The sequence below is a fragment of the Colobus angolensis genome, unplaced genomic scaffold, assembly GCF_000951035.1.
Source record: "Colobus angolensis palliatus isolate OR3802 unplaced genomic scaffold, Cang.pa_1.0 Scaffold3, whole genome shotgun sequence".
Classification (NCBI taxonomy): Eukaryota; Metazoa; Chordata; class Mammalia; order Primates; family Cercopithecidae; genus Colobus; species Colobus angolensis.
The window spans coordinates 27,049,646-27,073,842 of NW_012116265.1; the positions used below are offsets into that span (position 1 = coordinate 27,049,646).

General features: G+C 40.3%; 2 protein-coding genes across 4 annotated transcripts in view; one reads left to right on the top strand and one right to left on the bottom strand.

Moving 5' to 3' along the window:
- EIF2S1 (eukaryotic translation initiation factor 2, subunit 1 alpha, 35kDa) overlaps nucleotides 1–1,658 on the bottom strand; it is a 38,929-nt gene extending 37,271 nt beyond the window's left edge. The window contains exon 1 of one of the 2 annotated variants that reach the window (XM_011949725.1): nucleotides 1,519–1,658. The gene's annotated coding sequence lies outside the window, so the exon portion shown is untranslated. Of the gene's footprint in view, nucleotides 1–1,240; nucleotides 1,420–1,518 lie in introns of those variants that run through there. The other variant, XM_011949726.1, reaches the window with a different exon arrangement.
- A 51-nt stretch (nucleotides 1,659–1,709) lies between these two features.
- Nucleotides 1,710–22,196, top strand: ATP6V1D (ATPase, H+ transporting, lysosomal 34kDa, V1 subunit D). Of its 2 annotated transcripts, XM_011949724.1 has the most exons (10): nucleotides 1,710–1,911; nucleotides 2,115–2,317; nucleotides 8,915–9,032; nucleotides 11,296–11,375; nucleotides 12,865–12,932; nucleotides 14,628–14,672; nucleotides 16,181–16,284; nucleotides 18,322–18,388; nucleotides 19,570–19,648; nucleotides 21,299–22,196. In XM_011949724.1, exons 2-10 carry the CDS (start codon nucleotides 2,277–2,279, stop codon nucleotides 21,438–21,440), a joined length of 744 nt encoding a protein of 247 aa, XP_011805114.1. In that variant the 5' UTR covers nucleotides 1,710–1,911; nucleotides 2,115–2,276; the 3' UTR covers nucleotides 21,441–22,196. The 2 variants fall into 2 exon arrangements, with proteins under 2 accessions (XP_011805114.1, XP_011805113.1); XM_011949723.1 differs by lacking the exon at nucleotides 1,710–1,911 and having other exon boundaries at nucleotides 1,972–2,317.
- Nucleotides 22,197–24,197: the final 2,001 nt, after the last annotated feature.

Genomic DNA, 24,197 nt, shown 5'->3' on the forward strand with positions numbered 1-24,197 from the left:
ATATAAAGTACTATGAAAGGAGCACAGTGAAATAGAGTGGGAAACAAACTAGCAAGCAAATGATTACAATATAAAGTACTATGAAAGGAGCACAGCGAAGCAATGAACAGGAAAAGGAGGAACAGAAATACTAAATTTAAATTATAATACTTTCTTAAGATAATCGACATCAAATCCAGAATGTCTTTAACCCACAGAACCTCAATATCACAGCACACTATAATACTCTTATGTGTTCTGATGTAAAAGTATCAGCCACCTTTCAAAATATATCATCCAAACTCCAGGCTAATTTCAAATACCCTGGGTAGTCAGTTATTTTGCAGGACAAATGGTAGGTAGAACTTCTTCCTCAAAACAGTGCATGGTCAAACTGCTATAATGGATATAGAAGTTCACATTCCTTTCCAAAATATATGTGATGGGGACAACTCTCGTGATAATTTTAATTTGGATCTAACATGTATTAGGAATGCTCTCTGAATCGTAGTTCTTGGTATAGGAGTGCTACATAAGTAAAGCTTTTATTTCATCATTATAGTTGAAAAAGAAAGTTATCACCAAATCTCTACAAACATTACTGTGCATGAGACAACTACACCTTTTGGCACCAGATGAACTGAGAATAGGTAGTAAAGTTCTGTATAAGTCATCCCCAAACTACTAACACAGAGATTTTTCCTTGAATAACAACTCAATTGAGAGAAAATATAGACTTCTCTGCTATACTTTTTCTCGAAAAAACCATGTTTTTTGCTTAATAAAAATTTTAAAAGCCTAAATTTTGTGGATAAAGAGATCCAGGGATGACTGTGTATTTAACCCGAAAATATTTCCTTATCTTAGGCTTTTTGTTATGCTTAGCACAGTTAAGCTAACGTACGCTTAATATAGTTCTATTCTCATTGTCGCCAACATAAAACAAACTGATAGTAACAGTAATAAACTCAAGTCTCATTTAGTTTTGATTCAAAGGCTGACTCATTCAATTATCAGATGAAAAACTACTCGGACCCCGCTCTTTCCAACACGGTGCCCGTCCCACACGTTTCTCAGGTAAAAGTCCAGTTTGGTTTCCACTGAGAAGCAGGGAAAAATTCTGGTAGAACTGTTGGGGCGGAAGAAAAGATGGAATTCTCAGACCTGGAAAAAGCAAACTGCTCAGCGTCCTGAGCTGGGGGTAAGAGTTAGGGTGTCACAACGTTCTCCCGAAGCCGCCCCATCGTCAAGGCATTCTCACTTTCGGCATATTGTAGAGGCTGTACAATCCACTCGGCCCACTTTCCTTCACGAGATTCCTCTGCTGGAACAACGATGCCTCTGGAACACAGGATGACCTACACGGAGCCGGCGACGAGGCCCACGACAGCGCGGGTGGCGGCGGTGCTGTCCAGCCACTTCCCGCGCAGGGACGGGAAAGGGAGGTCTTAGCCCGGGGCCTACCCGCTCTCGAACACCCATGTCACTGGACACAAACCAAAGTGAGTTCTTGGAGAAACCGAGCTTGGGATTAGTCACCTGAGGTATGTGTGTGATTCCCGCAGTGGAGCCCAGAGCCGCCTTCTTCAATCAGAGAGACCACACTTGCTTCTCCCTCACCGGCCGCCGATCCTCCTCAGCGTGTGCTTCGGTCACCCGACTGCGCATGCGGAACCTCCTCGTATTGCACAAGCGCTGAACGAATAAAGACCCTCTTCATCATTAACCATAGAGTCTGGGTCCTCCGAGAACAAGGACGAACGTAGATCATGGAAGGACCCGAAAAGTACGGTTTCTCGCTATCTTAGCTTTAGCTAAGTAACATTCAAGACGCGAGAAAGACATAGGACTCTGATTTCTTGCCCCTGAAGAATGAATCCTCGTTCACAGTTTCAGCTAACCATGAGATGGCGCTGTGACCAAAGACGACAGGTGGAGAAAGACAAGGCGTGCACGCTTCGCGCCTAGTCTTTGGCCGGGCACGTGCCGCGTATTGCGCAGCCTCAGGGAAGCTGGATGGGGAGGGGTTGGGAGGCGAACCGGAATTAACGGATGGTTCCGCCGTGCGCGCTCCTAGACATCCGGGCAACGCCTCTGTTCTGTCTTCCCCCTTCCTCGTCTGTGACAACCGGAAGCGGAAGTGAAAATGGGTGTCCCTGCTGCCTCTTAGCAACGAGAGGGGTCAAGTGACACAACCTGCTGACTCCCGTAGAGGAAGTCACTGTGGAGGCCAGTTCTGGAGCTGTTGTAGCCTCGGTTGCCCGGCCAGGGACCTGAGCCGAACAGTTATCGTCAGAATGTCGGGCAAAGACCGAATTGAAATCTTTCCCTCGCGAATGTAAGTAAAGGAATGGGATGAGCCGCTTTCACAGGGTTAGAAACCCGGAGCGCGATCCCTTCAGACCCTGGGCCACAGTGAGGGTCCTTGTTTCTTGAGCTTTTCCCAGGCTCTTTTCTTGAGTCTAGGGCGAGGCTTCCTGACGGCCTCTTCGCACATTCCTTCTGAGTGAATCAGGCTGGATGGAGCGATCCCAGCAGGTAGGAAAAGGCGCCCGGCCGGCGGGCTTTTGTGGAGGTCCGCTGTCTTTATTCATTAATGGATTCATCCATTTCAGATACCCTTACTGAGCCGGGCAGTGGATTTATATCACTGAACTGTCGCCACCTCTGCCCTCACAGAGCTCACAGTTTATGTAGCCAGACATTCGTCTGGAAAGGCCAAGGAGGTTTTAATAAATGCTCTGAGAAGGGACGTTTACTGAGGATATAAAAGAGGTCCCTAAGCCAAAGTGGGAATTGCCTTAGCATAGTCCTCGGATTCGATCTTGGATCCCCTTACTCATTTTCCAAGATCCCACTAAATGTTACCTGCTGTGAGAGGATATCCCTGTGTTTCTGAGGCACAGCTTTTGCTCTCTCACCGCTGCACCTTGTTAAGACCTGTGTTAATACCAGTCATCACATTGTAAAGTAGATATTTATGTGTCTTTCTCTCCCACTAGACTGTGGGCTCTCTCCAGGATGAAAGAGTGTCTTAACAATCCATAGAAGGTCCACAAAAAAATATTTCTTGAAAGAACTCATGCTTGGGAATACGCTCAGTTGTGGGCTGCCTTTCTTTTGGGTCCTGAATTCTTTGTCAGGAAAGTGGCATATCGCTGTAGGTTTTTGGCTAGTTTGTAAAGAAAATTTTGACGTTTTCTCAGATGTGCCCAACAAGTCGCTCCCTTTCTCCTCCTCATCCTGTTTATTTTTATTCATTTAGTTTGTTGTTTGTTTTAATAAGAGACAGGGTCTCGCTCTGTCTCCCAGGCTGGAGTGCAGTGGTGTGATGATAGCTCACTGCAGCCTCAAACTCCTGGGCTCCAGCGATCCTCCCGCCTCAGCCTCCCTGGCGGCTGGGATTATAGGTGGGAGCCACCGCGCCTGGCTTTCCCTTTTTCTTTACAGTGAGGAAGCAGAAAATCAGTTTTAACCCTGACATTTAGATCCTTTTATTGTGGTCCTATCTCTGTGGGGGTGTTGTGTTGTTTTTCCTCATTCTGCCCTTTCTCTGAGAGAATCTGAGGATGCTTAAAATAAAAGTTGCATTCAAACCTGAAGCCCAGATTTGTCTCTGCCAGGGTGACTACCTAGCTCTTAATGAAATGAAGTTTTTAAATTTTTTACCTTCAGCTATTGACTTTCTAATAGCTGTTTGCACTAAGTAGGCAGCAAGCTAGTTGTGGGGAAATAAAGATGAGGACTATCCTGGGGTAGTGGCAACTACAGAACTCCTAGCACGTGATGACTCAGTCAAAACTTATGCACTGAGAGACACCCACATTAGTTTATCTTCTAGCAGCCTAACACCTGCCCATAGGGTGACCCCAGCCCCCCTCATTAAAATGCCTGCCTGAAAAAGCTCAAAGCTAGGAGGAGAATTTACTGTTTGTTCTAGTCAACACCTAATTGACAGACCCCTGTCCTTCCTTTTTTAGAGCATTTACGAAAAACAGGCTTACAATTGTGAATATGTTATCTCTTCCAACTCTGGTGTCCCTTCAGGTATCTTAGAGAGCCATTTCTTTGAAATGTAATCATCATGAGGGATAGGGCCTTTGTCTCCCAGTCTGTGTGGGAGGATAGAACAGTAACTTACTAATTGCCAGGTAGCATTGCGTTTACACTGACCAACCCTTTAAGTTTCTCTTCTCTGACTCTACTTGTGGCTGGCTTCCTGCCACTCCCTTACTTTCTTTTTAAAATGGCCAGTCACTCTGCACAAACGAGAATTGAGCTCAGCTCTTTCCCCTACTATCAGTGGTTTACTGAATAAAATCTGTTTTCACTGCTTTAACGAATGTCTGGCTGTTTATCTTTGACAGCAGTCAGAATAACTTTTTTGTTTTTAAAAAAGTTATTTCTTTTTGAAACTTTTACTTTGAGACTAAGAGGCAAAAATAGACGTCTTTGGGCTTAGGTAAGAAAAATAATAGGCTCATGAAGGTGAAAACTACTATTTGAAAGCCCTCAGCTTGCTGATTTAGAGGAAAATCAGGTGCAGGAAATAATCTCTTCTCTAAATATTTTCCCCATAGCTGGCAGCAGGCTTTTTGTCATGTAGTCAGATGTCTTTGATTCAGCTGGAAGAAAAGTCATCATCCTAGCTAAAGGTCAAACTTTTTGAGTAGGACTGAGCAGCTCTGAAACAAAGGAGCAAGTTTTAAAAGCCATAGGCTAGAAAACATTGGCAGCTTGTTTCACAGACAGTTCCATTCAACAACAGTATTATTCTGTAATGTTACTTTCACCCACTTTGGTACCACAGAAAGCAAAACAATTTTAGAGTGGAAGTGGAAGACGCATGAAAAATTTGGAGTCAACAGAAGTCCATTAAATCTAGGTTCTGCTACATATTAGCTGTCAGTGTGCAAGCTGCCCTTAGAGTTTCAGGAATTAAAATTGCCCATTTCACAGAGATACTATTTCTTAGGAGGAAATTAAAATTAACATGGTAAATTCAATTTTATCAACCAGTTTACCTTTTACTATAAACTGCTATATGCAGTACTACAATTTGACTTAAATTTGATCCAGCTCTTTGAGCCCGAGTTCTAGTATTTACTGTCAACAATATAGTATGTTAAATGCACACATTGGGCTGGATAGCTCCTGCTCAGGCTGGAAACTAAACCAGCTTCACTTGATAAGATCTCTTGTGAGGCCAGTCAGTGCAGAGTCAGCCAGTGATAATTGTTGTCTTTAAGGGGAGGCACACGGTTGGGGTACAGTGAACCTAGGTTGTTGGAGCCTTAGTTTGAGCATTGGGAAAGTCAGTGGAATCAAAAGTCTGGTTCAGGTTCCTGCCCTGCCTTTTCTTCACTGAGTAACTTTGAGAAAGTTGTTTTACTTTTCTAAGCCTCATTTTTCTAATCTTTAAGTTAATGTCTAAAGTCCCTTTCAGCTATAGAATTGTCTTAGTGATCTTAGCCCTATGGTAGAAGATTCCGGTATAATCTAAGAATTTGGCCAAATGGTGTGTGTGTGTGTGTGTGTGTTGTTGTTGTTGTTTTGAGACAGGATTTCACTCTGTCACCCAGGCTGGAGTGCAGTGACCTGATCTTGGCTCGCTGCAACCTCTGCCTGCCAGGTTCAAGTGATTTTTGTGCCTCAGACTCCCAAGTAGCCAGGACCACAGGGATGCGGCACCATACCCGGCTAATTTTTGTATTTGTTTGGTAGAGATGGGGTTTCACTATGTTGGCCAGGCTGGTCTCGAACTCCTGACCTCAAGTTATCCACCAGCCTCGGCCTCCCAAAGTGTTGATATTATAGGTGTGAGCCACTGCACCTGGTTTATGTGATTTTAAAACGCCAGTCATATGAAATTGTATCCCCTTAAATCACTGTGTCTAGGTTAGGTTATACTGTGTCTAGGTTATACAATCTGTTGTTGAATTTTATTACCCAAACACTTGTTTTTTTGAGACCGAGTCTTGCTCTGTTGTCCAGGCTACAGTGCAGTGGCATGATCACAGCTCACTGCACCCTCGACCTCCTGGGCTCAATCAGTCCTCTCACCTCAGTCTTCTTTGTATCTGGGACTGCAGGTGTGCCCTACCATGCCCAGGTAATTTTGGTATTTTTTTTTTGTAGAGACAGGTTTCACCATGTTGCCCAGGCTGGCCTTGAACTCCTGGACTTAAGCAATCTACCCACCTTAGCCTCCCAAAGTGCTGATTACAGGCATAAGCCACTGTACCATTTACCTTATTTAGAGCATTCTTCCTAAGGTCCTCCAGGTACTTTTCATTAGCTCTTTTTCCTGCCTGAAATATTCTTTCCCCAGAACTTATAACTGGCTCCTTTGGCTATTCTAGTCTCTTAAGAGAGGCTGTTCCTGATCACCCAATCTAAAGTGAACACCATGTTTGCTTCTCTCACAATTCCTTATTTTAATTTTATTGTAGCATGTACAACTGCATGGCATGACATTTTGACATTTTATTTCTTTTCTTTCTTTCTTTTTTTTTTTTTGAGACAGGGTCTTACTCTACAGCCTCAAACTGGGCTCTACTTTTTTTCATTATTAAATTTTATCTGGCATATGGCAGCAAGAACAGAAATGTCAGTTTCTGCTTCACTTTGGTAATGGGGCTTCTGATGGGGAAAAAAATTGAAACAAGGAAGTGAGGAGACTTCAGTGTAAATTTAGCTTGTCACTTCTCAGGAATCTTATATATGTCATTTATTACCTAGAGTCTTTTACAAATTAATAAAATGATTGGTGTTAGGATCTTGATGATATCAAAACATGTTAATACCACACTTTTAATAGAAAATGTGGTAAATTATCGTGGTATATAAAATGCAGGCCAGGTGCAGTGGCTCATACCTGTAATCCTAGCACTTTGGGAGGCCCAGGTGGGCGGATCACCTGAGGTCAGGAGTTCGAGACCAGCCTGACCAACTTGGACAAACCCCGTCTCTACTAAAAACACAAAATTAGCCGGGCATGGTGGCACATGCCTGTAATCCCAGCTACTCGGGATGCTGAGGCAGGAGAATTGCTTGAACCCAGGAGGTGGAGGTTTCTGTGAGCCGAGATCCCGCCATTGCACCCTCCAGCCTGGGCAACAAGAGTGAAACTCCGCCTGAAAATAATAATAATAATAATAAAATAAAAATAAAATAAAATGCAAAAGGTACAAAAGAGTATAGTAGTAAAACGTAAATCCATATTTTTCATCCAGTCCCATTTATCAAAGGTAACTCTTGCCAGTTTTTCTGAATCCTTTCTAGAACTATTCTCTGCATCTATGTAAGCACATTTTGTCCTTATTTTGCATAAGACTGTTATATAGATAGCACATGCCTATATACCTTCATCTTTTTTAATGACTGTGTATCATTCCGTCGTAGGTGAACTATGATGTATTTAGCATTTAGCTTGTTTCTCCCTTTTGCTATTACCATAAGGCTGGAGTACCCATCTTTTAAACCTTGCACATGTTTTTGTACACATGTGGGGATAAATTTGTAGGATAAATTCCTCAAAGTGGAATTGTTGGTCTTGAAAATAATTGCATTTAAAATTTTGATATAATTAGTGGATAGATTTTTAAATCCTTAATATACCTCCAATGGAAATTAAAACGTAGATATTATTTTAACTTATAAATCAGATAAGTATTTAAACTATGTTGGCATCATAAAATAAGGCTCCTGATAATGTTTATTATGATTTAATAAATATTCCAGATATTGATTCTAAAATTGTTTCTGTTGTAAATTAATAAACTTTTCATTTATGGAACACTGATGGTAGAAATTTACATTATTGAAAAACCAGTTGTCTTAGTCCATTTTCTGCTGCTATAACAATACTTGAGACTGGGTAATTTATAAAGAAAAAAAATTTATTTGGTTCATGGTTCTGGAGGCTGAGAAGGGTGAGGGCCTTCTTGCTGTGTCATCCCATGGCAGAAGGCAAGAGGGTGAGAGAGAGATCAAGAAAGGGTCACACATGCCTTTTTTTTTTTCCTCCAAAGGGAGAGGGTCAGGTGCAGTGGTTCATGCCCATAATCCCAGCACTTTGGGAAGCTGAGGCTGGAGGATTGCATGAGACCAGGAGTTAGAGGCTGCAGTGAGCTATGATCACACCACTGCAAGCCAGCCTGGGTGACAGAGCAAGACCCTGTCTCAAAAAATAAGGAGTCAGACCAGGCGTGGTGGCTCATGCCTGTAATTCCAGTACTTTGGGAGGCTGAGGTGAGAAGATCACTTAAAGTCAGGAATTCGAGATCAGTCTGGTCAATATGGTGAAACCCTGTCTCTACTAAAAATACAAAAAAATTAGCTGGACTTGGTGGCACACGCCTGTAGTTCCAGCTACTTGTGAGCCTAGGGCAGGAGAATCGCTTGAACCTGGGAGGTGGAGGTTGCAGTGAGTCAAGATCGTGCCATTGCGCTCCAGCCTGGGCCTCACAGTGAGACTCAGTCTCAAAAAAAAAAAAAAGAAGTCTTGCTACTATCTTTACCCATGCTGGACTTGGACTCCTGGGCTCAAGGGATCCTCCCACTTACACCTGTAGCTGGGATTACAGGTGTGCCCAGCTGAACTCACATTTATAACCAACCCACTCCTACAATATGGAACCCAATCTTACCATAATGATATTAATCCACTCATGGAGGTCAGATCCCATGTGACCCAGTCATCTCTTAACAGTCCCACCTCTCAACATTGTTGCATTGGAGATTGTTTCCAACACATGAAGACTGGGGACATATTCAAGCCATAGCATCAGTTAAACCTGTCAGCTACAAATTCTCTATATATTCTCACTCTCATCACATCAAAGGATAAAGGATAGTTTTAAAACTGGTGGGGAGGTTTTTGTCTTTTAAACAATGAAAATAGATGTCTTTAACTTTGTTTATGTTTATATAGGGCACAGACCATCATGAAGGCTCGTTTAAAGGGAGCACAGACAGGTCGAAACCTCCTGAAGAAAAAATCTGATGCCTTAACTCTTCGATTTCGACAGATCCTAAAGAAGATAATAGAGGTAGAATGAACTTAGAATAGTATTCATTTTGGGAAAATCCAGCATGGCCCTTAGCAATTTTTTGTGTGTGTTATTTTAATTAAATTTTTTCTTTCAAAAGTAAAAATATCATTATAAGTTTAACAAGTGTCAAATATCAAATAGTTCATTTAATAAAATCCAAACTCTTCAATGTTGCATGTAAAGCTCCACTTGATCTGATTGGCCCCCTGCCTGCCTCTCTTACCTCATTTAGAGCGTTCTTCCTAAGGTCCTCCAGGTACTTTTCATTAGCTCTTTTTCCTGCCTGAAATACTGTTTCCCCAGAACTTATAACTGGATCCTTTGGCTCTTCTAGTCTCTTAAGAGAGGCTATTCCTGTTCACCCAATCTAAAGTGAACACCATGTTTGCTTCTTTCACAATTCCTTATTTTAATTTTATTGTAGCATGTACTACTGCATGGCATGACATTTTCTTTCTTTTCTTTTCTTTTTTTTTTTTTTTTTTTTGAGACAGGGTCTTACTCTACAGCCTCAAACTGGGCTCCAGTGATCTTCCCACCTCAGCCTCTCAAGTAGCTGGAATTACAGGTGCATGCTACCATTCTCAGCTCATTTTTTTTATTTTTTATTTTTAGTAGAGACGAGGTCTCACTATGTTGCCAAGGCTGGTCTTTTTGACTCCTGGGCTCCAACAGTCTTTCCATCTTGGTCTTCCAAAGTGCTGAGTTTACAGTTTTTGTGTTTTATTTTTAAACCTGTATGTACTTAACAAAAGTATTTTCTATATGAGTGCTGTTTTTATTTTTATTTTTTTAGTTTTTGTGGAGATGGGGTCTTGCTTTATTGTGCAGGATGATCTCAAACACCTGGGCTCAAGTGATTCTTCCACCTCAGTCTTCCAAAGCATTGGGATTATAGGCGTTAGCCACTGTGTCTGGCCCTGTACTACTTCTGATTATTTGTGAAGTTGAGGAGCTTTTCATGCGTGCTGGCAATTTGATTTTCTTGGTAAATGTCTTTTTTTTTTTTGGTAGAGGTTCTATGTGTATTCTGCCTAATGTGTAAAATGTTAAAAATATTTTCTCCATGCCTTATCTTTTAACTTAAAAAAAAAAAGTTAATACTAGGTATGGTGACTCATGCCTGTAATCCCAACACTTTGGGAGGCAGAGATGGGAGGATGGTTTGAGCCCAGGAATTTGAGACCAGCCTAGGCAACATAGTGAGACCTTGTCTCTACAAAAAAAAAATAATAATAAGAAGAAGAAAATTAGCAGAGTATGGTGGCATGGGACTACAGCTACAGAGTAGCTGTAGTCCCAGCTACTTGGGAGCCTGAGGCAAGAGGATTGCCTGAGCCTAGGAGTTTGAAGTTGCAGTGAGCTATGATTATACCACTGTACTCTAGCCCAGGCAACAAAGGGAGACCTTGTCTCAAAAAATAAAAAAAAAATTTAAAAAGTTAAATTTTTTTTTCCTTTGGTCAAATCTGTTAGTCTTTTTCTTTATATAGGTTCTGAGTTACACATAAGGCTTAGAAAAGACCTAAAATGATTAGGAAAAATGTTATGCCACATTTTCTTTGGTTACTTCACAGTTTTTTTCTTTAAACCTTTATCTTAATTGTGTCTGAATTTTGGGGGCAGTATGATGTGAGGTAGGTAGCTTTATCATTTTGTAAGTGTGTAGACAGTTGCGTGGTCTCTTTACTAAATTTCTGTATAGACCTGGGGTTGTTTCTGAACCCTCTAGTCTATTTCATTGACTTAACTGTCCAATACCAGATGTATTAATATTTCCTTATTGTAGCTGTACCTTTTTAATATCTGGGAAGCCAACTCCCTACCCAGCTGACCCAGTTTTTCTTCTATTTCTGAAACATTATTGAATATTCTCAAACATTAAATATTCCAGATTACTTTAAAATTAATACACCATTAGGATTTTGACAACAACTGCAGTGAATTTAAGAGATTAGTTTGAGTAGATCAGCATGTACCCATTCAGGAATAAAGTAGGTCCTTCAGTAAAGATTCAGTTTTCTGTTTTTCAGTGCATTTATTCTGTTTTAATTATAAAACTCATATTTGTAATATTGTTAGTGATCGTAACCGAAACTGTTAAAAATTGGAAATTTCTATTTGTTTTATCATTATCAAACCAATATTTACATGCACAGCCAGCATAAAATACTGATGGTTATTAAAGGAACATAATTATGATGGGATTTTTCCTTGTAAAAGGCTTGATTGAATCTGCTCTTGGTTTATGCTTTTCCAGACTAAAATGTTGATGGGCGAAGTGATGAGAGAAGCTGCCTTTTCACTAGCTGAAGCCAAGTTCACAGCAGGTGACTTCAGGTAAGGAGACTAAACGGGGTGTTTTGAAACAAAACAAAGTGATTTTCAGGCTCATCATTTCGTTTAAAAAATATTTTTTAATTTAGAAATAACCATCAAGGACAAATGATATAGTAATAATAAGGAAGAATTCTTTTAACCCCATCACCTTAACTGCACTGTCATCCTCCACATGCATTCTTACATAGTTGCAGGCGCAGGATATTTAATATTTTAGAGTCCATTTTCATTTAACGTTGTATCATAAACATTTTTCCTTATTTTCAGCATGGCTGTATGATCTTTCTCAAGATGTATTTTTTTTTTCTCCTAATGCTGGATATTTGGGTTAATTCTCAGGGTTTTGGAATATTAGGGAAAGTGCAGCGAACATCTTTACACATATGTATTTTTGTTGCTACTGAATTATTAGGATAAATTTTTGAGAATTGGATTATTTAAAAGGCATGAACTTCATGGCTTTGGTGACATCAGTAAATACTTTACAGAGCATACAAAATGGCTTGCAAATGTGTTATGCCAATTTACATATGTTATGTAATTTTCCAAATAACACTGTGAGATAGGTAAGGCAAGCGCTGTTATTCTCAGTTTTAATCAAATGCCTTCCTGAGGTCACTTGGCTAATTAGGGGCAGAGGCAGAAGTTGTTTTCAAGGTTTCTGATTTTAGTCTTTTCCTGATGACATGATGCCTATTATCTAGGAGCTTTCACTGCTCTTGGGCCTTAATAAGGCCCTTTGAAGTGGTAGGCTTTAATTTTTGCCAGTGCTGGCAAGATCACAGCTTGCATTGAATTTTCTAGCAGAGGGTGGAGATCAATAGTGTATAAGTGGTATGTGAGTGTTTTAGGGTGGTTATGGGAAAGACACTTTCTATAATATTTATTTTTGTTTTGTTTTGAGACTGGGTTATGAGACTGGCTAAGTTTTGTATTTTTGGGTTTCGCCACATTGCCCAGGCTGGTTTTGAACTCCTGACCTCAAACAATCCTCCTGCCTCGGACTCCCAGAGTGCCGGGATTACAGGTGTGAGCTGTCGCACCCTGCCAGGAAGGCACTTTCTGGTAACATTTGAGAAGTCACACAAAGCCAGATGCAGGATGTTTCCAGGGTAAAGGAACTGAACGCCAGCTTAATCAATTCAACGGGAAACCTAGGAAGAAGTTTTCTCCATCTTACACTAGTAGAAGAACTCTTACAGTTATATCCATGTGGCACACCTCTGACCGAAAACATAAGCAATCCATGAACTTTAAAATCATTCTTTGTTGTTTTCTTAGTGCTAATGTTTTGAATATTGTTCATTCTCTGCTTTCAGAGGCCCTCCTCTGGCAGTAATGAATTTTCTCCCTTTATGGAAAAACGAGTTACCAAAACATAATTGTGACATCTCACTCTTGGTCTCATTTAATGTAAAACTATCCAGTAGGTCCCTATAGGTTTATTTCTAAAGAGTCTGCTAAATAAAGGCTTTCTCTTTTTCTGCAGCACTACAGTTATCCAAAATGTAAATAAAGCCCAAGTGAAGATTCGAGCGAAGAAAGATAATGTAGCAGGTAACGTTTCAACCTTTTAGAAACCCTTTGGGGAGAAAAGAGGTGACATTTTAAAATTAACCTATTTATACAGCAAGATCTTAATGTCCTAGTTTCTTCCTTCTACTTAGAACAAGTTGATTGGCTTTACATGTTAAAATCATCAACAACCAGGTTTCTAATTACTGAAGATAATTTGACTTTTGTATAGAAGTGAACACTTAAGAAGGCAGGGTCCAGCCAGGCACGGTGGCTCATGTCTGTAATCCCAGCACTTTGGGAGGCCGAGGCGGGCGGATCATAAGGTCAAGGAGTTTGAGACCAGCCTGGCTAACATGGTGAAACCCTGTCTCTACTAATAATACAAAAATTAGCCGGGCGTGGTGGCATGCACCTGTAGTCCCAGCTACTTGGGAGGCTGAGACAGGAGAATCGCTTGAACCCAGGAAGCAGAGGTTGCAGTGAGCTGAGATCACACCACTGCACTCCATCCTGGGTGACAGAGTGAGACTCTATCTAAAAATAAAAAATAAAGAAGGCAGGTTCTGCTAGATGTGGTGGCTCACGCCTGTAATCCCAGCACTTTGGGAGGCTGAGATGGGTGGATCACCTGAGGTCAGGAGTTTGAGACCAGCCTGGCCAAGGTGAAACCCCATCTTTACCAAAAAATACAAAAATTAGGTTGGGCATAGTGGCTCACACCTGTAATCCCAGCACTTTGGGAAGTTGAGACAAGTGGATTACTTGAGGTCAGGAGTTCAAGACCAGCCTGGCTGACATGGTGAAACCCCATCTATACCAAAAAATACAAAAATTAGGCTGGGCGTGGTGGCTCACACCTGTAATCCCAGCACTTTGGGAAGCCAAGGTGGGCGGATAACCTGAGGTCAGGAGTTCAAGACCAGCCTGACTAATATGGAGAAATTCTGTCTCTACTAAAAATACAAAATTAGCCGAATGTGGTAGCACATGCCTGTAATCCCAGCTACTCGAGAGGCTGAGGCAGGCGAATCACTTGGGCCCAGGAGGCAGAGGTTGTGGTGAGCTGAGATTGCACCATTGCACTCTAGCCCAGGCAACAAGAGCGAAACTCGTCTTAAAAAAAAAAAAAAAAAAATTAGCTGGGCATGGTATGTGCCTGTTGTCCCAGCTACTCAGGAGGCTGAGGTGGGAGAATCACTTGACCCCAGGAGGCGGTGGTTGCAGTGAGCTGAAGACCACATCACTGCACTGCAGCCTGGGCGACAGAGTGAGACTCTGTCTCAAAAAAAAAAAAAAAAAAAAAAAAGCAAGTTCCTAAATTCATTAATTGAAACTAATTACAATTCCAGACTTAAGCTCTTGATTTTTGAGTTCGCTGAAAAAGAAACACAGAAAACAGTGATTAAGAAACAGAACTTAGGCCAGGCGCAGTGGCTCGTGCCTGTAATCCCAGCATTTTGGGAGGTTGATCACCTGAGGTCAGGAGTTCGAGACCCATCTTATCAACATGGAGAAACCTCGTCTCTACTAAAAATACAAAATTAGCCGGGTGTGGTGGTACATGCCTGTAATCCCACCTACTCAGGAGGCTGAGGCAGGAGAATTACTTGAACCTGGGAGGCAGAGGTTGCGGTGAGGCGAGATCACACCATTGCACTCCAGCCTTGGCAAAAACAACAACAAAAAAAAGAACTTAAAGGTTTGTGAATCCATATATGCTTCTATGTTTAACAGGTGTTACTTTGCCAGTATTTGAACATTACCATGAAGGAACTGACAGTAAGTGTGAAACTTTTTATATTACTTTGTGTCTCTGGGATTTCCTGTTTCCTCTTTAAATGAACTAAGTTCTGGAAAATGGTGCTAGATGTTGAGAGGTTCCTGAGTTAGAAATCCTCTTATCTGATTTAGTGAGGACAATACTTGATCAGTTAATCAAAAGGTCTTAAAGCCAGGCACAATGGCTCATGCCTGTAATCCTGGCACTTTGGGAGGCTAAGGCAGGCAAATACCCGTCTCTACAAAAAATACAAAAAATCAGCCGGGTGTGGTAGCACGTGTCTGTAGTTTCAGCTACTTTGGGGGCTGAGGAGGGAGGACTGCTTGAACTGGGGAGGTAGTTGCAGTGGGTTCTGATCATGCCACTGCACTCCAGCCTGGGCAACAGAGCAAAACCTTGTCTCAAAAAAAAAAAAGTCTTATGCTAGGAAGTCATAAAACACTGTACATATCTTAAAATACTTCAGTATTTTATCAGAAATATATCAATGTAGAATCATTTGCTATTTAAAAAATACAAGGCCTTTTGTGTATGAATTCACTGATTAGACTTCTGTGTTGTCTTTCTGCATATCCTACACCCACAATGCACTGCTTATAATTCCCAGTTTGGGTCTCTTTAAAGTCAAATAAGATCTTAGACACTATGATGCAACCTGAATGCGGATTCTTGCTAGATTTTTATAGCCCACTCCCACTTTTGAAATAACTGTCTTATTCATTCCATTCCTAATTTGACAGCATATTTTCTTTCCAAAGTAAAGTATTAACTTTTTTGATAGAAACAATATTCTTGGCCAGGCTCAGTGGCTCACACCTGTAATCCCAGCACTTCAGGAGGCTGAGGCAGGCGGATTGCCTTAGCCCGGGAGTTTGAGACCAGCCTGGGCAACATGGTGAAACCCCGTCTCTATCCAAAAAGTTACAAAAATTAGCTGGACCTGGTGGCAAGCGCCTGTGGTCCCAGCTACTTGGGAGGCTGAGGTGGAAGGATTGCTTGAGCCTGAGAAGTGGAGCTTACAGTGAGCTGAGATTGCGCCACTGCACTCCAGCCTGGGTGGCAGAGTGAGACCCCATCTTAATAAATACATAAACAAACAATATTCTTTCTTTTGGCACTCATATTTCCTTGTTTCATGTAATATTTAATTAAATCATATAGAATATTAAGTACGTTTCATACGAAGAAGTAGAGTATTCTAGAGAGTCACCTGTTCAGAGTGTCATTGTACTCTGGGCATCAGGCAATATGATGTTCAAAGGGAATAACGGGCATCAAGCTAGTGAAGTGAATGTTAGTTAAAAGCTTCTCTTCTAGTTATATTTAGAATAGTATTCTGTGGAAAACTGTTTAGTAGCATGCTCCTATAGTGTTTGGGGAGTGAGATAGGTACTTCATGTTTACATTCAATGAAGATTAGTGAATTTGTCTTTCCATATTTGTTACTATTTTATAGGGAAGATTATTTACTCTCTAATTACAAATGTTGTCTGACTGGTTCTTTCAGGTTATGAACTGACTGGTTTAGCCAGAGGTGGGGAACAGTTGGCTAAATTAAAGAGGAATTATGCCAAAGCAGTGGAACTACTGGTGGAACTAGCTTCGCTGCAGGTAAGTAGCAGAAGACCTGGAGAACTCTTGTAGTTTGATTTCTAACAGTCAAGTGGAGGAGAGTCAGGTCTTGAGTCAGCATAACTGTGCTTTGTACTTTCAACTGTTCCCATGATCCTATGTAAAACAAACATAATATTTTGATTTCTGAAGTGATGGCTTTTGTACCATTGTTCCTACTTTTAAAAATTTATTTATTATTTTTTTGAGATGGAGTTTTAATCTTGTTGCCCAGGCTGGAGTGCAATGGCGCGATCTCAGCTTACTGCAAACCTCTGCCTCCTGGGTTCAAGCTATTCTCCTGCCTCAGCTCATTGTAGCCTCAACCTCCTGGGCTTAAGTGATCCGCCCACCTCAGCCTCCTGAGTAGCTGGGACTATAGGCATGCTGCACCACACTCAGCTAATTTTTGTATTTTTTGTAGAGATGGGGTTTCACCATGTCGTCCAGGCTGGTCTCAAACTCCTGGGCTCAAGTAATCAGCCCGCCTCGTCCTCCCAAAGTCCTGGGATTATAGGTATAAGCCACCACACCCGGCCCTACTTGTTATTATTAACAAAATATATGTGCTATGGTACACTCTTATTTTTTTTGTTTTTGTTTTTTTCTTTGAGACAGAGTCTTGCTCTGTTGCCCAAGCTGGAGTGCAGTGTTACGATCTTGGCTAACTGTAGCCTGGATCTCCTGGGACCAAGCAGTCCTCCCACCTCAGCCTCCCAAGTAGCTGGGACTACAAGTTTGTGCCACCTTGTCTGGATAATTTTTTTGGATTTTTTAGTTGAAATGAGGTCTTGCTATATTGCCCAGGCTGGTCTCAAACTCCTGGCCTCAAGAAATCCTGCCATCTCAGCCTCCCAAAGTGCTGGAATTACAAGTGTGAGCCACCTCACCCAGCCCAGTTTCACTCTTTGCTAAGTGAGAACAGCAAGTTGATACTAGATTTAAATGTAAATGTAAATAAACATTTTGTGCATGGAAGGCCATTTTTTCCCCTGTGTGGCCAGTTAGTATATATCTAGGTTATTAATGCTTGATTCTTTCTTGTCATTTTTATGTTATTTAGGTGAGATGGTAGTAAACAAATTATAATAGTGTCAATTCAAGTAAAGCCTGTTGAAGCAGAAATGATTTGATAAAGGTTTATTGAAAGCCAAATGTGAGGACTGACCCGGAAAGACACCAACAAAGTTGTGTGTGTTCTAGAGTCTGCTACAAGTTGGAAGGCTTTTATGGGAAAGTTTAGGAGAAGGGAGGACGACTCATACCCGAGTTGTCCTTTTCATTGGAGAGGACAATACAGAGGTCACAATTATTGGCTACAGATTGCAAATACAAGCTAAAATGTTCTACATGCAAGTAAATCATGAAGTAAAACTTCATGATTCAGAAATAAATCAGTGTCATTTTCAGCGTCAGTAGGTTGCATATTAATCAGTATGTCAACAGTCTGAGAAACAAGATTTCCTTACTCAGGGACAGGATATAAACCATGAATCATGAGATCTTTCAACCTGCCCAGGCAGGTTAATTTGGAAACCTACCAAATGTGGCATGTAGGTTATCAATAGCATGGAAATAGCATTAGCCCTTTGGAAATCTCACAAGAATTTTTTGTTTTGTTGTGAAGAGACAGGGTCTTAATGTGTCACCCAAGCTGGAGTACAGTGGCAGTCATAGCTCACTGCAGCCTCAAACGATCCTCCCACTGCAGACTACCAAGTAGCTGGGCAGGTGCATGCTACTACACCCAGCTAATTTTTAAAATTTATTTCTTGTAGAGGCAAGGTCTCATTGCGTTGCCCAGGCTGGTCTTGAACTCCCAGCTTCAAGTGATTCTCCCACCTCAGCCTCCCAAAGTGTTGGGGTCATAGGTGTGAGCCAAGCGCCCAGCCTAAGAATTTTGTTTTTTAAGCATGCTGAAAAGAAGTTGTCTTGGTTCTCAAGTGTTTTCTACAAGTGCAGTCTTAGTGGAGTCAAGTGATCAGGGAATGATTGGGAAGACTTTGTGCTTACATTATTAATTTGTTCTTACTTTAGACTTCTTTTGTTACTTTGGATGAAGCTATTAAGATAACCAACAGGCGTGTAAATGCCATTGAACATGGTGAGTATAGGTACTCTGAGGTGCTTTGTCACTTGTCCATACCCCCCACTTGTCGTGAAACCGCTAGGATTCAGGCACTGTCCTGAAGACTGAAAGGTGAGTAAGATGCTGCCGCTGCCCGCAGGGCAAAGACAGAAGTGTGTCCATAGTACAAAAAAGTGTTATGAAGTAAGTGTTCTGATGGAAGTACTTGTATAGAAGTACTTGTATGATCTGCGGGAGTTACACACATAGGAAAGTGGTGACTTAAAAATTATGGAATGTTTTCTTCATTTCCAGTTATTCATGCCGTTATTTAAGGGTAGGAATATTTCCCAAGATCCTTAGTGTTTTCTTTACTTCTAATGGTTGAGTGATGTAACTTTTTGAGTACATTAAATATTTAACTTTAAATCACTATAAGCCATTCTCCTTGATTTCTAAAAAATTTTTCCTATTTGATGCACTTATTTTCCATCTCTTTTTTTTTACTATTTAAAAAATATGACTGCTTAGTGTTGACAGTGCTTTTTGCTCAATAAACTTAGTTTTTATTAAAGAAACACTCAATTTTAGATAAGAAAGCAAAATTTGAAGTAAAGAAATTCCTTTGCTTGGGGCTGTATTAATGTTAGTGAGAAAGTTATCTCATTTTCAAAAAAACTTTTTTGACTGCTTGCTAGTGCCAGACCTTGTACATGAAAGTAGAACCCCCAAAAAAAAAAAAAAAAAGGATAATTTGTAGTTCTCATCCTGAGAGTTCACATTCTAGAAGCAGAATAGGTAAACTCTGTGTAAAGTCAAACCTAATGACATAAACTCAAAATCGAGCATTCTCTCTGCTCAATTTTTTAACAGTTGATTGCTACTATATTTAAAATAACATCTGTGCTTCAATGTTATATATTCATAGAATTCAGCACATTCAGTGTTATATTTGTTATGGTCCCATAGGTTATCTGTGCATAGAAAAGATACTAGAAGGGTATACACCAACATGTTTACAGTAGTTACTCTTTTGGATATTCGGATTATACTCCATTTTATTTTTTTCTTTGTGTTTTTATTTTCCAAGTTCTCTGCATTAAATGCACATTAATTTTACAATTAGGAAAAAATAACTGGTTATACAAATGAGCACTGATAATTTGAAAAAAGGGGTTTGAAGTTCTCACACATATTATTATTTTTTTTAACTCTAGTCATCATTCCCCGGATTGAACGTACTCTTGCTTATATCATCACAGAGCTGGATGAGAGAGAGCGAGAAGAGTTCTATAGGTTTGTTGAAATTGACAGTTATTGATCAATTTTTGTTTTCCATATTCCAAAGGCTCTATTTGCTGAATGACTTGTTGGTTTATGTTCTTTAGAATTAGCACAGCTTGTGTTTTATTTTGATAAATAAGCACAAAATACTACCAAAAGTTGTGGAAGCAAATCTGTCAAATTTCTCATGTACCTATAACATGGCATTTCCAAAAACTTAGGCCTTTCAGAGAAACTATTTAGACTTAATTTTTAAAAATATATACGTTTTAAGATAGTCAAATGCAGTAGTGAAAAGTGGGGAAAGAGTAGAACAAGGAGTTTGATCTGTAACTGATTGTGAATAATAGAGATAACTCACTACCTTCGGACCAGCCAAGACTCAATTATTCTTTTTTTAATTATTTTTTTTGTATGTGTGAGACAGAGTCTGGCTCTGTCACCCAGGCTGGAGTGCAATGGTGATCTCGGCTCATGTGCCACCATGCCTGGATAATTTTTTTGTACTTTTAGTAGAGATGGGGTTTCACCATGTTGGCCAGGCTGGTCTCAAAACTCCTGGCCTCAAGCAGTCCACCCGCCTCAGCCTCCCAAAGTACTAGGATTACAGGCATGAGCCACTATGCCTGGCTCTTGATTATTCTTTAAAATGAAATGATGATTTAGATTGGGTGTCTCCTACATAAAAACTGAGAGAAGAAACTAGAATTAAGCTGTTATTCAACAAATATGTATTTCATGTTGAATATGTTAAGGAGAAGGTATAAAGCACCTTGGAGGCATTACCAAATAGTATATAAATCACGCCATTAGAGAATTAGCACAGCACTTGGGGAGAAATTATGCATGTCCATGAATTGATTATGAACATTTAGAGTCAACAGGGATAAATACTAAACTGGTGGTATACAGGGGTCTGTATACTCAGTTCAGAGAAATGGGAGGTAGGTGAAGGCAGGAGTATTTAGGAAAGACATGGGAGGTCTTAGATCTGGAGTTACCATCTAATTATGGTTTATAATCTTAATTATCAAAGGTTAGTTTCTGTCCTTCCATGATACTCAGGGTTGTGTTGAGCCAAAATTTAAAAAAATGCCTGAATGCTCAAAATCTGTTCCATTAGAGAATGGATTTCAAAATTTAACTTACTAAAGGCTTCTAGGCCAGGCTCGGTGGCTCATGCATGTAATCCCAGCACTTTGGGAGGCCGAGGCGGGTGGATCACAAGGTCAGGAGTTCAAGACCAGCCTGGCCAAGATGGTGAAACCCCCCCCCGTCTCTACTAAAAATAAAAAAAAATTATCCAGGCGTGGTGGCATGCACCTGTAATCCCAGCTACTTGGGAGGCTGAGGCAAGGAATTGCTTGAACCCAGAGGTGGAGGTTGCAGTGAGCCAAGATTATCCCCCTGGGCGACAGAGTGAGACTGCATCTCAAAAAAAAAAAAAAAGCTTCTATCTCAGGTTAAACCAGTTATTAGCTTAAAATTATGTATTTTTAAAAAAGGATTATAAATAAATTACTGAAAATGAAATTAGTAAAAGTACGAAGTTTTTTTTCTAGGTATAGGTGTTTATTATCCTTGTTACAAAACTAAAAGAAATCAAATCTACTTAATATTGAAACAGTGTTTAAAAAATGCACCCCCATCTGTATTTTATAGGTTAAAGAAAATACAGGAGAAGAAAAAGATTCTAAAGGAAAAATCTGAGAAGGATTTGGAACAAAGGAGAGCAGCTGGAGAGGTGTTGGAACCTGCTAATCTTCTAGCTGAAGAGAAGGATGAGGATCTTCTGTTTGAATAATCTTTCCTGTTCTGGTTCTTTTAGAAACCCTAACATTGGCTTCATTTTAATTCATAGTGTGTAGGTTTGATTTGTCTGGCTATTTATTTTTTGGCCTAAGAATTTCACTGGTTGTAAAATTTACCTGGATGTCTGTTTATGGGATTACTTTTGCAGAATCATAATTTAGCAACCATTTATCATGGATGAAAGAGATCTGTAAAACCTGCCCAGGAACTTAAAGAATTTACTCTGAAGCGTTATCCTACTCCATTTACATCTGTGTTACACGTGCTGTGCTTACCAAGCATATTAGGAAATACCTCTTAGGAAGCATTAGTGGTCTTAGGCCAATTACTGTGGAGCAGCTTTCATTCCTACCCTCTTGCAAACCTTGGCGCTGTTGTCTGAAATTGCTGCCGCCATTCTTGTGTTACCATGGTACTTCTCAAACTTTGTGAAAACCTGCACTTTTCCTTGCATGACAGGTCCCTGTCTTGTCTGTCATGGGAGCAGTTCTGCCAATTTAAATGTGACTGTGGTATAAACATATAAACAGAGTAAAATGATTTAAAAATAAGTCATTCAATTTTTATTAATTTACTGTTAAGTCATGTTCTCATGCTTAGATCAGTAGTGTCAGCCAGAGCTTTCTCTGCAAACATGTAGGAAGTGAGTAGCCATTTTCCCCCTCCATGTATTAGAGTTTTACAAAAAGGCTTACTTTGAGACAACTGTTGCATTTTGGGGTACTAATAAATGATTGCCGGTGAGTTATGAGGGCATTATAATACCTCCTTATTTGCTAATCTAAGAAAAATAACTAGTTCCCATTTTAGAGTAAGAAATAAGGTAACTTTTTACTATTTATAAGTGATAAAAATTTGTTTTCATTTATGAAGATGAGGCATTTGGCCACATCAAGTGTCTGAGGTTTTTAGTACTGTTTGATTTGGCATGAGCCATCCATGATTACTCCGTCTTTCTTGCAACCAGTTCCAGGCATTTTTGACATGATTGGCCATGTTTAGTTTTGAAATTGTGACACTATCTTTATTAATACTGTATTTTAATCAAGTGACATCACAGTCTAGGTAGTTTTTCTTTTCTTTTTTTTGGAAACAGTCTCATTCTGTAGCCCAGGCTGGAGTGCAGTGGCACTGACGTCGGTTCACTGCAACGTCCACCTCCTCAGTTCAAGAGATTCTCCTGCCTCAGTCTCCCAAGTAGTTGGGATTATAGTTGTGCGCCACCATGCCCAGCTAATTTTTGCATTTTTAGAAGAGATGGGGTTTCACCATGTTGGCCAGGCTGGTCTCGAACTGACCTCAAGTGATCTGCCCGCCTCGGGCTCCCAAAGTGCTGAGATTACAGGAATAAACCAGCGTGCCTAGGTGGCTTATGTTTTACATAAAGTTTTTACTAGGCAGTTTTAAAGTATTAAATGATTTTGCAAGCATTTAACATCTATAAAATACCAGGTCTTAGTTAGGTGCCAGGCACTGTTATTAAGTATTTTGTTTATATTACTTCATTACAATAACCATAAGAGGCACATATTAACCCCCTATTTTACAGAGGAAAAACTGGAGACACAGGAAACTTGAGTAATTAGTCTTAAGTTAAAAAGCTAGAAAGTAGAAAATTCAGAATTTAAGTCTAAGCAGTCTACTTTCAGAGTTTTTACACTTTTAACTTTTCCTTTGTTTCATCTGTATTTCAAACTTTGGGTATTTAAAGACATTGGGACTGTTCTGGAGAAGCTGATATTTAGGAAATCTGGTTGGGGCTCACAGAATAAAATCTTAGGTTCAGTGTAAATTCAGTAATGACTGGAAAACCAACAACTCAGTTCACAAGTACTTTAAAAATAGGTAACTGTTTAACATTTCGTCTTCCCAACATCCTGCTGAACTGTAAATTCTACCATCTCCATTTTGCAGATGAGGAAATTGAGGCTTTGACAAGTCAAAGAGCACAGCTGGAATGCAAGTCAAGTATGATTTGATTTAATTTGATCTTTACATTTTAAGCATTATATACTGCCTTTCTAGGATGCAAAAATTAGTTTGAAGTAGGGATCCAGATTAGTGGTTTTCCACATTTAGGTAAATTCAATATTCACCTTAAAGCAACAAGCCAAAGGACCCTAGATTTCTCCTGTGGCTTCTTAAAGCCCTGGAATGTACTGGTCTTAGTTAAAATGCCTACAAAAGTGCAGATGATTTTAGTTTAGCATTTGTTAAAAAGAAATCGAGAAAACAACGGACACATAATTTGTTGTGTGGCGTCAGTTACCTGAAACGGGAAGAATATAGATCAGGAATAGGAATGGAAAGCTGAACTGCAGTGGCAGGTGTATATATGTAAGAAACTTCGTTGGTGTATGATTTATGACCTTTGGGAGATGTATAGCAGACAAAAAGGAGAAATGAAGAGAAACAAAGTATGTTATATATTTGCCAACAATTCACATGCTGCCTCAGTGTCCTCAAATCCCAGGCTGCACATAAGGTCCATTTGCCTGAGTATTACATAACTCCTTCTCCAGAAAACTTCCAAGTTCACAGCCTTGAGTTGTCCATCTTTAATACACTTAGTTGTTGGTTTTAATAATTAAGGAGGCCGGGCACGGTGGCTCAAGCCTGTAATCCCAGCACTTTGGGAGGCCGAGACGGGCGGATCACGAGGTCAGCAGATCGAGAGCATCCTGGCTAACATGGTGAAACCCCGTCTCTACCAAAAAATACAAAAAACTAGCCAGGCGAGGTGGCGGGC